Raw genomic sequence first — 15,473 nt, 5'->3', positions numbered from 1 at the left:
GTCTCACTGCGCCCTGTCCTTCCCCCCCCCGTGTCAGCAGCGATTTGCGCCTGTGGCGGTTGGAGGTGAAGAAAATTCCAGAAAATTCCCATTCCGGCGCCTGGGCGTGAGTACCGGGGGCCGTTGGGCCGCGGGGCTCGCAGCCGAAGAGGGGGCGATGCGATGGGGAGAGGGGCGGCGCGGGCCGGGCCGGGCCGGGCCGGGGGTGTGCGCGGCGGCTCCCGGGGCCCGGGCCGGCCCCGGCTCTGCGGCCTGGCGCCGGCGGTCGCCACCGCCGCCCTGCTCGACCCCCCCGCCCCGCCGCAGCGAGCGGCGCTGCAGCCAGCACAGCCCTGAAAAAAAAACCCTAAAGATTTTTAAGTCTTGTTTTTTTTTTTTCCCCCCAAGTTACGAGGCAGCTATATAATCGTTTCAGCAACAGTAAACCTGAAATAGGTGTAGTAGGCAAACTTAACGGAAAAAAATCAGAAGCGTAATTAAATATTGCTTGCTTGAAAGTCGTAAAGGTTTTAATAACTTATGAAACATTAAGAGCAGGTTGATTAATTTTAATGAGTTGAAGTTTGTCTTCATAGCTGAATCAGGGAAAGCATCTTCAGTTGTCAGGGTTGGTTCGGATTTTGAAGGCGCCAAGGTAGCATGCTGTGCCCGGTGCCCCTGCRAGCTTTGGTATTTACATGTTTACCCAGTGTCCATTCTTTTTCACTTTCTAAACTGACAGTGTGATCATTTTGGTTTCAATGTCAGCTAGCTGATGCAAAAAGACTGTTTTTCTTTCTTTCTTGATTAGTGCCTTCAAAATGGAGAAGCTGACCAAGAAATGAAAATTTACCGCTCTTGCTCTGTAAATCGAAAGAGAAGTTGAGTGGATCTAATAATTTTTTTAAGCTTTGAAGGACTTGTGGCTAATCTTTCACTGATATTTAGTGACTTAGGAGTCCAGGTAAGTGGGATATTCAGGAGTGCCTAAACAGGGTAGGTGCCTGATTTCCTTTAATCTGAGTGGAAGGCAGGCATTTTTGTTACTTCCACTGAATATTTACCTGCATTTTTAGGCATCCAAGAGCCTTGTAAAATTAGTTCCTAGGTTGCTAGAAGTAGGTTGCTCACATAATGAGTAAATGTGTTGCCTCTTTTGTTAAATAAACCAGTTAAATGCTTTGATAAATGTGCAGAAGAAGAGGGTAAGCAACACCTTTAAGGTCACAGTTCTTACAAAAAACAACATTATAATGCTTTGTGCATTTTAATTGAATTCAGATTGTCTAGCAAGTAAATGAGTTTCTTACCATCTTCTAATATAATTGAAACCTGAAAAAAATTGAGCTTCTGAATAAATGTATAGTCAGCAACATTATTATTGTAATAACTATTTGTAGATGTAGTGAGTCTTCATGGTTGGGAGAGAAGAGCACCAAGTACAAGGATAATGAGCTGTAATCAGCATGTTTTAATTCTCATAGCAACCAGTAAGAATGAACCTTGCCTTAGGAAAATAACTGAAAATTACAAATGCAGAACAGGGTAAAAACTGGTATATTTAAGGCAGGTTTTACTGGCTGTTGATGCTAACCATGATTTAAATCATGCCACCTGCTTTGCAGATTTTAAATACTAGACTGGGATCTAAAGGTAGGAACCTCAGAAAGTAATGATCTAGGAGCACAAATGCTACTCAAGCCAACAGTATGGACATGGACTGTTGATGAGAATGTCCTTCTTAGGTGTACCTTGATTCCCTTCCTGCTCCTCAGCTTTTGTTCAAATAATGGACTTCTGGCSTATTTAATCATCAGGTCACATCTTTGTGTGCGCTGGTTTGTAAAGATGTGTTCTGCAGTCTTGTCTCAGTTGCTGAGTACTTTGTGATTGTTTTTGTTCTGGCTGCTGATCTCATACTTACTCTAAGAAATGTCACAAAGGTTGCTGTACAGATAGAGCTGTAAACCTGTGTACAGGTAGAGACGGGAAGAAATTATCCTGGGTTATCTCCTGGATGTCCCTGCTTGTGTATGTAGTTGCTATTGTCATGGAGTTTCAGTTTGAAGACCTGCATGGATCGTGTGTATGCTTCCTAGCAGTTGCATGGAGGTTCTCACTCAAGTTCTTGTTTATCACTGTGCCCTGTCCACCAAGAGGAAGTTAGCTCCTGATGGAGTGCTTAGACCTGTCTCTTTATTGCTCATTAAATTTGGAATTGGCTCTCATGAGCTACAGGTGATTTTTGTTCTATGCATTTGCATATTGTAGAGATGTTTGCTGAAGGGTATATTCAGTTAATATGAGATTGTAAGGAGCAGTGAGGAATGGTTCACCAGTGTGCCAGGAGGTGTACTGGTTAGAGTACCTGTAGTTTCGATGATGTTGGGGTTTGGGTTGTGTGTGTTTGTTTTGTTTGTTTTTGTTTGTTTGTTTAAGTGGAATAGTGAATCCAGGGGATGAAATGGCTTTTCTGTGCTAAAATCATCATGCCCTGAAGTGAGGGAAGCCTGTCTCTAGGGAAATGAGATGGGAATGCTAAATAAGAAAGACCTGAAATAAGGTTTACACCAGAGAAGCAACTGGGAGCCCTCTTTGGTTGTTTGCATTAATAGGGTTTTCAGTGAGTTGGGTATGATGTAGTCCTCCTGTTGTTTTAATTCTTTCTATGACACTTTACTTCTCAGGAAGTAGTAATCTTGTTCTTGAAAGACTATGCTATTTAATAAAACTCATTGGTTGTAGGTTCTGAACTGAGAAGCAAACACATGGCATTCTCTCTGGGTAGGTAGAGCAAGAGTTGCTCACTTTGCAAGCCTGGTCCCTGGAGGGAAAGAGAGAGCAACATGTGATTTATCCAGACAGAAGTACAGAGTCTAACATCTCAGATGGGTTTTGGGGGAGACCACAAAGTGAGGAGGAACACAGCCAAATCTGAATGACAACAGAAGAAGAAAAGGAAGGTCTGTTATACAATGAAGCTTGGTTTCTCAAGTTTATTTTCCGAAGCACTTCCAAAGTGCTGAGCATTCTCAGTGCCATATGAAGGCAACAGGAAGTGTTGGTCCTCAACAACTCTGAAAGCCAGGCCCAATTTTCTCCAATTTTATGTATGTCACTGACATTTGAACCCCTCTATTAGCGCAAATCCAGTATTTTACATTCCTTGTGTTTCTTCATGCCTGTGTGGAAACTTTAAAGACTGATCAGCACTTTCACTGCTAGATTCAAATTGCATTTTTTTGTTTTTTTGACATGTCAGTTACACAATCGAAGTTTACAAATATTTTTGGCTATCTTCTGATTCTGCCTCTGACACACATCAGAATAACAGCTGCTGTTAATCTGGAGTAAGATTCTGGCTCCTTCGTAGTTCACTAACATTTTCAGATATGCTCATCTTCCTATTCTCTTCCTCCAGTGATTCTGATCATTAGATTGATGTCAAATGTAACTTTATATTCTTTCCTTCATTCTTGCAGTTGGCTTCTTGCTGACCTTAACAGTCTATGTGGTGTTAGATTTGCAGCTGCAGAGGTTTATAAGCCTTTGTTTGATTGCCTCAGCCTAAAGCAAGCTGACTGCTGATTTTTTTGACTGCTTGTGAAACTCTACTGGAGTCTCTGTGCTGCAACTTGCTAATATATTGCTAATATATTGTTAAAATAAACTGCTTTCCTAGCCAGCAATGTATGGTTAAAAATTATGTCTCTATTGGAAATTGTCTGGTTGAGCACCTTGATCCTTCATCAGAAACTGAAATCATCAAAAAAATTAGTAGTGGTTTGACTTCTTAAAAGATTTCTGGAACTTTGGCCTACTCGACCGTATGCTTGTGCTAAATATAGGAATATGCAGGGTAAATGTTTTAATTGTGTGCTTGTTTTAATATATATTTTGTGTTTTAATGCATCAATCTTGTGCTCTATAGGTACACTTAAAAAAAAATTGCCCTATAAATATAGTTAACTATATTTTAATCCTACTTACAGAATGCAGCACTTGATGCATGACATGTATAAGTTAATTTGTCAAGAGATCATAGAAATACTTGTAAGAGTTGGAAGGAAATGAGTATGTCTCATAATATCTTTGAGAATTTTGGGTGTAATACATTTAGAATTAAGCATAAAGTTTACTACTTTGCCAAGAACCTTGTTTAGTCAAGCCCMCCCCCCCCCCCCAAAGTATTAGCTTTCCAAATGGCAATTCCCTTTGGAAAGGTTGTGAGGGGAGTAAAGAAATAAATTACTATGGAAAAATACTTAAAGCTTCTTGATTTCCAGTATGTTTCTTCTTTAGCTTGAGACTAATCTGTGTTATGAATTTGTGTTTTTGCCACACTTTGTATGCCACCAGACAGCAGCGTGATTACTGTTTTTATTATGGCCTGTTCTTTCTGCAACCTTAAGCTAATTGCACTTTGAATCTAGCCATGGAAGAGTTTGTTTATTCAAAGAAATCCTGGAATAGTTGTTCACCTTTGTACTGCTTGAGGTGACACATCATTATGAGAAACTTTCATTCTTACTATTTACATGCCAGTGTGGTGAAAAGAATGATGCAGATTGATTTCTGTGGACAGCCAAGTACTACATACTGCAGAAACCTGATGCTTCTCGTTTGGGTTTCTTTGCTCATAAAACATCACTTTGTATATATTACAATTAAATTGCTTTAGGAAATTGTGGAAGTCAGTTTGATGGGAGTAAACAGCCTATGTTACTTTCAAACTCAGGTAAGCAAGAGGCTGAATTACAGTAGAAAAAAAAGTTGTAGACTGGATGCAGGAGAAAAAAGATGTATAATCTTGTGTTTCTTGTGGGTTGGTTCTCTGTACGCATGAGATTAATTCTCCTTGTCTATGAGGTAAACAGCCCCATTTTCAAATTGTATTGGAATATGTTGATACTTCTCTCTGGCAGAATGCAGTGTTTTCAACTTTTAATGGATTTTTTTGAGCCTTGTGAAGTCTTCTCTCATTAAGTCTTAGACGAAGAGCCATGGGGTTATGATAGATGCTAATGGTTGTTGCAGGTCTATCCAGCTGGATAGTTAGAGAATCTCTATCACAATGTCATTTGACTGCTGATCAAATATTTTAAAATCAAAATAGCAAATCTTTTCTTTATCCCTTCACAACACAAGGAATCATTGTAAGCAGACCTGTCTGATAGAAGGAGAACAGTATATATCATGTGCAAGTGGAATCAACTTGCCTTTCTTTTCCCTATCTTAGTTCTCAAAGCATACAGTGATATTGGAAAACTTGAGAGGAAATCAGCTGGACAAAAGAATTGCTAAGCAGCTTACTGGATGTAGGATAAATAGATCTTACATAACAGAAAATGTTACAAGACAGACAAAATTTGTCTGCGAGGAGAATTTCCTGAACCTAGCTTTGATAGCTCATCAAGACACCGACTTCTGTTAGGTATAAAGAAAACCAGGGTTGTACAGTTAGCTTTGATCCTCAAGGAGACCCTCAGCTAGTCCTTGCTCTGCTACTGGCACTCCAGCTCTCGTTGTCTCCAGCGTGAAGGGTTTGCAGCACTGAGAAGAACTTTGGGTGGGGAGTTCTTTGGATTTAACCCAAAGAGAAGAACCTAATTCGTTTCAGTACTTAGGCAGTTTGTGTAGTCTGAGATTGTGCTGCTTCATGATTGATGGGATCAAATGCTACAGAAAGGTGATGCAGGACAAGCGTGAATGAGCTTCCCTCTCATTGAGAGGAGGAACTGAATTCTACAGCAGTGGTGTAAATATTATTTCCAGGTCTTACATGATGAGGCATCCTTTAGTTACCTTTAGTTAAGTAACTAAAGACAAATATTTAATCGTTTCATTTTTGAATGTTACCAGGCTTGGCAGTGTGAGTTCTACAAGACGTATATTTTGAGGTGGGGTTTTTTTTGGTTGTTTGTTTTTTCTACTGCACTAAGAAGAGCAGATCAGCTGTTTGTTTATTACTTTGAGCTTGAAACTTCTCAAATGATCTCAAAAAGAAATATATAACTCTGGAAGCAGATTGTGTCACTTTGCTGTCACCAGCCAACGTGAACCAGTATTCTGATACACTGCTGTAGCAGAAGCCTTAAAAAAAAATTGGAAGCAACTCTGGTAAAATTAAGAATTTGGAGGTTTTCATTAGATTGGCATGAAGATGAAGTAGTGAGAGGAATGCAGGTATTTGAAGAACTTCCTACGATGTGTCTGTGTAGCTACAAAGAGTATATGGTCACTTGCCCAGAGGACACGTTTTTGTTTAGTGTCAGTGATGTGTGGGTACTGCAGTGACACAGATGGTTTTGGAGTCCACCATTTTAGTGCTAAAGAAAGCTTTCACTTTCCAAGTACCTAATTTTTAATATGAAAAGTTGTGTGATACCACTTCACTTTGACTTTACACCCAGGAAATCTGTTCAAGAAAGATGAAGATAAGTTGACTTGGGCTGATTAAGTATTGGCACATACACTAAGGTAAAAAGTACTCTAGAGACTGGAAAGTCAAATGCTCAGCATTAGCTAGCACTAAGGTTACAATATGTTATGTACAACAAAGTATGTACAATGGTAATTCTGTGCCTTTTGTGTATATGTGATGAATTTGTTTATCATTTGCATACTTTTTCTGCAAGGCTTCTGCTCATTTGGTATGTGGAATGAAAGGTATTCACTTAATGAATAAGTATTCTTTTTCTGACTATTCAGTGACAAGTTCTCAGGCCTTATTTACTGGATGCTCCTCGAACTCTGCTATTTGGATAAAATTTATTAATTTCACTTCATGGGTTTTGCTCTATTTTATTTGGTGTGAAATCAGAGTATTTTGTAAATATTGAATTTGTTTTTGCAATATGAAGTGAAGATATTTTTAATATCTCTCTTGTGTCGTTCTATTATTAAAATAGTTGTTAAAGTCAAAAGTATCCAGTTGCTTTGCCAAACTTGAAGCCAAAGAATGAATTTTTTTAAGTGCTTAGCATTATGTAACACTATATTCAAGCAGAGCTGCATTTGAACACAGTTGTTATTTTGAGGGGTCAGCATTTTTGCAAATGTGTGATTTGCAGAAGTGGTCAAAGATCATATGGCGAGCGCCTGGGAAAGTGACTGATTAGTAACCCCATTTCTGAAAAGTTTAGTTTAAGTGGCTGGCTTAACAACACACAAACATTAGGTGCAAAATGAGGGCTAGAGTCTAATTTTTCAGGGCAGCATTTAATTTTTTTTTTTTAGCAGAGAAGCTATACTGTCTCTTCATGTAGTCTCTTGCCTTGCTCACTAAACTTGCTGACACCTGCAACATTGAGGCATATGTTTTCTTTTATTATACCCCCTGACTTACCTGCTGTGACAAGGCAGACAACCCATAGAAAAGAATATATACTATGCAGGGATTCCAAAATCGTGCCCTATATTAGTATTTCTTAATTCTGAAATATTCACATGATTTTTATCACAGGTTTTGTTCTGTGTAAAAGCTTAGCTTTCTATTCCTGTAGCATTCAGGATTGTGACTTTCATCTTTGTATGCTCCGCTACCATGTGTGTCACCAGTGGCACCGATAGCAGTAATGGTTAGCCACCCTCTGTGTGGGTTTCTGTGGGAAGAAGTGCATTTAGGTTGTCGGTGACAGCAAGTGAGTTGTAAGAGGTTTGGTTGCAAGGAGGTCAGTCTGTGGCTCAGCTGTCAGCAAGTTCTCACATGCTAGCAGATTTCTAATTGCATGGAATGGGCTGAGAGAGGGAGAGAGACCCATGGGAGGCAGTGGGTCTGTTTTGGGCTCCTTTAGTGTAACTCAGGAGAAACCGGGAGCTACTTCTTCACAAGAGCCAAGGTCCTGCTGATCTGCAGCATGTTGCTGCTTTGAGCAGCAGCCTCTCCTGGCTCCTACTGAGTTTCATGTGGACCATTTAACTTCCAGCTGGGAAAACTGAATACCCTGAAAGGTTGCTAGCTTATGCTCTCTTGAAAAGAGTTTCCAAGGAAGCATTCCTCCTGTATTGTCCTTTCCAATCTTTCCTATTGTCCCTTTCCTGCCTCTGCCTGATTGTACAAATGAGTTGTTCCCTTGTCTGGCTAAGTCCTGTCTCCCTGCACACATACACCTCTACGTTTCTGATTCCCTGTCTTTCTTGCCACCTCATTCACTTCCATTCCCAGTGGTCTGTTCCAGCTCCTTTTCGAATCTGTTTCCTTCCTCAGGACTCTTCCTGCTTGCTACCGTCAGTCCTGTGTTCAACCATCCCTGTCTCCTCTCTTCAGAAAACAGCCTGGAGGTGTTTAAACTTCTAACAAGATGGAGAAAAGAATAAGTGTGTGAAAATAAACAACTAATTTATTGGAAGAATTATGACAAGGAGAAAATACTTGTCAGATTGTCAATTATTATCCACTAGTTATGTTAGAATGAGGCCCTGCTTTGTCTTTTCCCTGGAGCCATATGCAATGCTGAATGAACATGGCAATTGCTTGAGGCAAAGACAATATACTGTAAAATTAGACAGAATCTTTCTTAAATCTTTCATTGCTGTTACTTGTCCTTGTTCAGACTTCTGAATTTGTCATAAATACAGATTTCTCTGGTCTGTCTCATGGTTTCATTTACTGCTTCACTAATCTTTAGCTATTTGCAAATGGGTTTATCTTTTGGTTTGCCCTGAAAGGAAAGAGAAAGTGATTTCTTTTCATGTATTGACTGTGCCTCTGCTTCTTTAGGGTTATGGACTCCTGAACTGTGTTTAAAAAAAAAAAAATGTTTAGCAGCAAGATTTAGTCCCTGTTGCAGTGATCAAAACATGACTTAAAACATCTTTTTCAGGATCTTAACAAGCCAAGATGCCCATCAGGATTGATGATGTGATGCAACTGTTCTGCCACCTCTCTCAGGAGAAGGGAATGAAAGCTGCTGTTAGACACTCGGGTCGAGGAGCGCTGCTGGCGGGTGCAACAGCCTTTATTGGGGGCTTGGTGGGGGGTCCCCCTGGCATCGCCGTAGGTAAGTGTGTTTTGTTTTAGGAATAAGAAGAGCGGTTAACACACTGACTGATGAAACTAGCAAGTCAGTGTGTAGTATGTATTAGTTGCAGGGCAGGCAGTGGTGAGGTTTCATGTCACTGAGCTATAACAAGATGCTAGTTTGTATTTCAGCTTTTTGTAAGAGTTTTTTTTAACAAGACGATAAAAGTAAGGCATGTGCCGGTGTTTCTTTCTAGAGTGATGGTAACCTTCTGACTTCAACTGCTTTGTTGAAAACAGGAAACCGTACAGATAACTGAGGTTTAGATTTTGGTTCCTCTGGAACCCTTTGAACAAACTGTTAAAAAATCATTTGCTTTTGGCAGGTAGAGTGCTGGTTTCCATCTGCTGAGATGCACCAGTGTTAGAGGTGTGGCACAAAACAGAGAGCAAACTTAGAGGCTCTGAGCTTGTCAGTGTAGGCTCTGCTCCAGCACTGTAGCAGGGGTGTGAAGAGGAGGGTGGAGGAGCCGGTGGTGAAGGAGTATGAGAGACAATGGGAGCAGTCAGGGAGGATGAAGAGCAGCTGAGCTCAGGTGCAAAAAAGTTGGTCCCCAATGGTACAGAGAAAAGGAAATTGGAGTGTAAAGGGAGGGTAAGTATTCTCAGTCAAACCTGAGCAAGGGGATAGGATCATCTTCCTAATGATCTCATTTAAAAATAATGTTTGTTTCTTTATTTTAAAACTACCTGCTGTCCACTTCTGGGTAAACTTCTGGGTCTTTTTCTCCAGAATATTTTATTTCCTGTCACTTTGCTTTTTTCATGTATTTAAAAATTACAAAAAGTCTGAGACTAAGAGGAGGGAGTTGTCTCTCCTCTGTATCTCTTGAACTAAACAGTGTTGTCTGGTTTGAAAACCATCTTGTCATTGAGATCATGTGGCCATCAGTACTTGAATGCTGGAGTCGTGCATGTAACTTTTACTCTTGTAAGCAGTTCTGTAAATCTGTGAGGAGCTGTAACAGAAAACACAAAATAAAGCTGGATGATTACTCTTGTTACACATACGGCGCTTAATTAATAGCAGAAAATAATTGTTTGGAGAAATGTACAGCTGAAGTCAGTAAGAAAGCTCAAAGTAAGCTTTTCTAAGAAATTCATAAGCTCTGAATTATGAGTACAATTAAGAATGTAGTTGGTGACCTTCTTGAGTGAGATGGTCAGAAGCACTGAAGTTACTCTTGTATGTATTTTATCATTTGTTTCAGTGTTTGTTTAAGCTGTCTTAGTTTTCTGTATCTCCAAGTCAAGTTCAGTGTTCTTCAACCATTGATAATAGACRCTGGAACAACTATACCTGTTATTGGAATAAAAAAAAAAAAAGCTGTGTTGCAGCTACACTGTAACTAAATCAGAAGATCCTCATTTAACTTTCAAAATTGTAGAGGTAAATGTCCGTGGGACTGTAGGGGGTTTTAGCACAGTTACAGGGACATTTGTAATGAAATGTACTTTGACTTACACAAACGGCCTAGGTAGGTCTGTGACTGCATAGCAAGGATTGTGTTTATTGCTGCCTTCCACAAAGAGTTAGAGGATAAGTTACCTTCCATCTGCAGCAGCCACCTGAAAAATTTGCAGCATATTTCTAGTGACTTTTGCATTAAGTGCCCCTAAATCAAATCTTTTCATAAAGGTTCCTTGCAGATGAATTCAACCATCATAGGCTTTCAAGTATTTCACTGATATCACAGGAAGAATTGCCAACTCATTAAAATGTGCAAATTAAGGAATTTTTGTCTAAAGAAAAGTTGCATCCTAGTGAGTGTATACATCACTTTTTAGTACTGTCTGAGGATGGGAATTTTGGAAGCAGAGAATAAGTTCTGACACTTCTTGATTGTGAAGGTGCTCCTCCCATCACAACATCTGTGTCTCTGGGCTGTGCTGGAAATCATATGACCTTCCTCTGTAAAAGCACTGCTTGGCAAGTTAGCCTGGTAACTCTTTGAAGGAGAAAACCCATATAGGACTGTAACACTGATTTTTCAGCAGTAGCAGTCAATCACCACATGAGCTGTACAGGATTCCTCTGCTGTTGTCCTGATGACCTAGAACCACTCTACTTATGAGAGTTTTTCTTGGCCAATAAGAGGGTATTGATTTGCTGGATGAAAGATTGAATATGTTTAAATACCCCCACAAAATTGATGTTTGTTCCTGCTTAGTCTCTGTGAGCACCTTCTGAGGTGTTGACTTTGCAGGCATGGGAGGCTGCAATGTCCCATTTTACAGAAATAGAAAGCTTGGATCATTCTGGGAGTCTGTAGTAAGAGATTACATGTTGATGGACACTGATAAGGCAGCTATTGGTTACGTATTTTTCTTTGGGTAGGGTTTTGTTTAGTAATACAGYTTATCCTAAAGAGACAATGCCCTAAGGAATGCTATCTTGTTTCTGAGTTAGGGCTTCAAGCTATTAGTTCAGATTTTGTAATGMGTTTCTTTGATTGTTGTTGATGTAAAAGCTTTGAAAGTCCTTGGTGCTTTGAAGACCTTGTATAAACCTAGGTAAAAGTAGATGTGCCTTGTCCCCACAACTCTGCATTGATTTCTAATAAAGGTGGAAACATTACTGCTGCAGCCTCTGGATAGAATTTCAAGTTGTAACATTAAGTGATCAGAGAGTAACATCTGTCTTTATTTTCTAGGGGGAGCATTTGGTGGATTGCTTGGTGCCTGGATGACTACTGGACAGTTCAGGCCGGTCCCTCAGATTTTACTGGAATTGCCTCCTGCTGAGCAACAGAAACTCTATGATGAAGCCCTTGTTATTCTCAGGAGCTTAGACTGGACTGATATTGCTCAGCTGACTGCTCTTGTAATGGGAAATGCTGGTCTCCAGCAAAAGTTGACAGGAGTGCTGATAAATTACCTCTCAAAAGAGCTAAGAGCAGAGATACAGTATGGAGAATAAACCTTTCTAGAGCAGCCTTTTTACATTGTAATGAATTTTACTCTGACAGTTGTGATTCTTCAACATAGCAATTACTAGTTATCACTACTAATGATAAATCTAGGCAGATCTAAGTGTGTGTTTTGTTTTCTTTTTGTAAAGATAGGATTAGATTATTGCATTATCCTGGTGTTGACTTGCTTTATAATTTTGAATTAATGTGCACTGTAAGATGGAATTGAATTCAAAATCAGTGAAAGGAATTATGCTTCTGTTAGGTTGATATAGCACTGGGTAAAATTTTCGAAGTCACTGTATTTTAGATAGGAGATTTAATCTTGTTTTTCAGAAGTGCTTTAAATTCCTTCTGTAAATGGCGCAAAGGTGCCAAAGTAGCTTGGATACTTTGAAGAATTTTACCTACTGTCCATTTCAGTCTGGCAAAGGAAAGTTGTAAGAAGGAAGGGACTTATACTGTGAACTCAAAAATCTCAAGCCTTTCTTTATTCTTTGTTTAATTTTTATTGTAATTCTTGAGTTATTTATTTCTTTACGTAAGATGTGAAGTAAATGCCCAACTGAGACTTAAAGCAACAGGTAAACAAACCATGCACAATTAGTTGTTCCAGATATCCTGGAATGGCAAGGCATGGCATTTAAAAAAAAAAAAAGTGTGAATCTACCATTTTTATACTATCCCTAGAATAGAATTGTCATTTCAACATTATCTTGACTGAATCTGAACAGAATATGCTAGCTGGTTTTCTGTTTTCATTAAAATATTCTCAAAAAGTTATATTACAATCAACAATTTAAAGGGATTTTCTTTAAAACAGATTTTCTTGAGAAAATAATGTTCTGTTGAATTCCTAAGAAGCATCATAGTGGCATATGTTTTGCTTTAAAGTAAGTGAAATCTTTAGGTACTGGGTGCTGAAATTAGACCAAGAAGGCAGCCTTCTACTGGTCAGCCAGCAGTTAGGAATGATAGTAGGGATGACATCCCAGCCACAGTTAATGTACACTCCAAGTGAAATGTTGCTTAATATCCTAACCAGTTGTTCGCTGTTTGTTTCAAGGCACTTGTAAAACAAGTTCATGAACAGAAACTGTACAGATGTGCCTTCTTTTATATATAAAAACACGAATGAAACTGTTCTGACAATTTCTCTTTCGTTTTTCCCCTAAAAATAAAGATTTCTGTGTGTGTGTGTGGTCAGATTTCTAGAAGTTGAGCTTTAAATGGGGAAGTTTTAAATTTAAAAGTTGCCATTGTACACATTTGATTAATTTAGTTTGCAACTATAATTTGTCATTAATAAATCCAGTTTACCTTCCTGTCTGGAGTAGAAGGCAATGATTGTTTTTTCTCATCATTAGAAAACCTTTTCAGTGAAATGAAAGACAGAAGTGAATGGTAAGTGGACAGTCCTTATCCTGTTATAGTTTTATAATACTAAACCTGAAGTCAGTGTTTATATAGTTTCACTGATATTACACACAGAGCAGTTGGCTTCTTAAGGCCTTACATACTCTGTATCTCCATTTTAAAACACTATTTTTGTGAAGGCAGTTGTTTCCAATTTTCTGGTTATTTCACAAATCAAATGCACTCTTGCCAAAATAACACACTGCTAACAGCAGCGGGTGATTGAATCGTACAGTAGGGTAGCGCCTGCCATCTTATGATCAGCTGTTGAACCCCAGGCATGAAAGAACTTGACATCTGATTGTAAAGTAGGCCATAGGAAAGATGTAGGTTTCAATTAATTTATAGTAGTACCCAATATTTAAACAGATCTCTTCATTAGCAGATTTCAAAGTGATTTTGGACATCAGTATTGTGACTCCCATTTTACAGGTACTCATACATTGGGGTCTAGATGGAGGTAGTGGTTTGATTTGTATCACTGAAATCAGTGTCATAGCCATGAGTGGAGCACAGGTTCTGTGAATCCCAGTCCTCTCTCTCCCTTCTTACCCTATTTCTTTCAAATATATATATTTTTTTATTATACACTTTGATAATGTTAAACTGTTCTTAATGTCAATCTTTCAGCCTGCATTGTAGTGTAAATGGGTATGAATCATGTGGTTACCAACAGAAGTCTGGTCTAAGTACTTTAGAGCTAATAGAAGAATCCAGCTCAGCTGTTTATCCCAAGTGAGTCTGGAGATACAATTAGGAAATAGTACTTGTAATTTAGGAGACCCTGATACACAACTGCGGAGGGGGAGTGAGCATGTGACCCCACCGTGTTTTTGCTCTGTGTATTTCAGTGATTCAGGCCGGTTCTTACTGTTGAATGCTGCAGAAAGATAAAACTCCATTTTTATTCCTCTGACTTCAGTCCTATGGTATCAAGGCCACCACAGTATTTGCTGTTTAGCCTTATCAGGGGATTTGGCAAGTCAAAAGTACTCTTCAGCAGATTTGATCATTTGAGGGGAAAAAAAGACAGCTGTAAGAGAATGTATTAATATCCATCTGTTGCTATTCTTTGGTACAGACATGGCTGTCCACCACTGCATCCCTTGTTGGTATTGGAAGCAGCCACAGGCAGGGGGTGACATCTTCTGAAATCCATTCCAGCTGCATAATGTCCAGGCTGAGTGTAAGACACAGCTATCACCTAGGAAACGAGGTAAAGCAGTGCCAGCAGTTTCAGGAAGCAGCTGAAAGAGTCACTGTGGGGAGATGCACATATTTATATAAAGAAACCATCTGTGATGCTGGTTATTAACCTGGTTTGGTCGTAGATGTGATAGAATCAAGCTAGATTTTCACTGGCAGATGGTGTATTTTTAGTTAAAGTTCTTTTTTTTCTCTGTGCTTTTTTTTTTTTAGGCTGTCTGATTTAAAAATGGAAAGCAAATATGATGGTAAAGTATTATGTTAGCAAAGGGAGGGAATATGTATTTTTTTTAAAAAAAAAAACAACTTATTCCAACATAGATTAGTAATTGACATATGCCATCTAGTGGCAATTAGATATTTCTTCACTTAAATTTGAACCTGGTGTGTGATCTATTAAGGCTGCCTCAGTATATGCATAACACAGTTATTTTTTCCATGAAATGTAGGTGAAATTTCTTGTTTTGCTATTAATCCATCAAACTTCTAGACTTAATGAATTTTTATTAGATTACAAATATCAGCCCAGCTATGACTAGAATTCATATACATTCCCTGGTGAAGTTGATGGCGGTTATCACGTGAGCTGTGACTGCACAAATGTTTTTCTGCAGTTGCGTGCCATTTTTAATTACCATGAGAAAACACACAGTCAGACRTAGGAGGTCAGTTTTACCCTTATGCTTACTGAAGGACAAGTGGTTTTAGTGAGCTAAGCAACAGCCAGTTTGTGAAGAATCATTGACCACTGGTAAGTGGACAAGCCACTAAGGAATAATTGCTTGGTCTTGGGGATTTGCCTATAGGTATTTCTTTCCCAGTTTGGTCACCTTCAAGCCTGCACCTGCAGCAGCTCATCCTGGGCCCGCTTTGAAATGGCGCTTACCTGTCACTTAGGACTGACTGGCCTGTGTTTAATTGCTGTTCATGTGGGCTCT

General features: G+C 39.2%; 1 protein-coding gene across 4 annotated transcripts; it reads left to right on the top strand.

Annotated features, from left to right (window-relative positions):
- The first annotated feature begins 11 nt into the window (after positions 1-11).
- CUNH19orf12 (chromosome unknown C19orf12 homolog) lies at positions 12-13,246 on the top strand. 4 transcript variants are annotated; one of them, XM_026060542.1, is made up of 4 exons: positions 12-106; positions 791-860; positions 8,805-8,981; positions 11,656-13,246. In XM_026060542.1, exons 3-4 carry the CDS (start codon positions 8,822-8,824, stop codon positions 11,919-11,921), a joined length of 426 nt encoding a protein of 141 aa, XP_025916327.1. In that variant the 5' UTR covers positions 12-106; positions 791-860; positions 8,805-8,821; the 3' UTR covers positions 11,922-13,246. The 4 variants fall into 4 exon arrangements, with proteins under 4 accessions (XP_025916327.1, XP_025916311.1, XP_025916319.1 ...); XM_026060526.1 differs by having other exon boundaries at positions 13-106; positions 791-943; XM_026060534.1 differs by lacking the exon at positions 791-860 and having other exon boundaries at positions 16-106.
- Positions 13,247-15,473: the final 2,227 nt, after the last annotated feature.

This window comes from Apteryx rowi, unplaced genomic scaffold (assembly GCF_003343035.1).
Source record: "Apteryx rowi isolate R43461 unplaced genomic scaffold, aptRow1 scaffold_1, whole genome shotgun sequence".
NCBI classification, from domain to species: Eukaryota; Metazoa; Chordata; class Aves; order Apterygiformes; family Apterygidae; genus Apteryx; species Apteryx rowi.
The sequence above is the reverse complement of the archived record's forward strand: the minus strand, read 5'-3'. Positions and strand labels throughout refer to the sequence as shown.

Bases quoted from the DNA above. Each gene is read 5' to 3' on its own strand.
- CUNH19orf12 (XM_026060542.1), top strand. From the start codon at position 8,822: ATGCCCATCAGGATTGATGATGTGATGCAACTGTTCTGCCACCTCTCT. The intron at 8,982-11,655 runs GTAAGTGTGTTT...TTTATTTTCTAG, and splicing joins TCCCCCTGGCATCGCCGTAG to GGGGAGCATTTGGTGGATTG.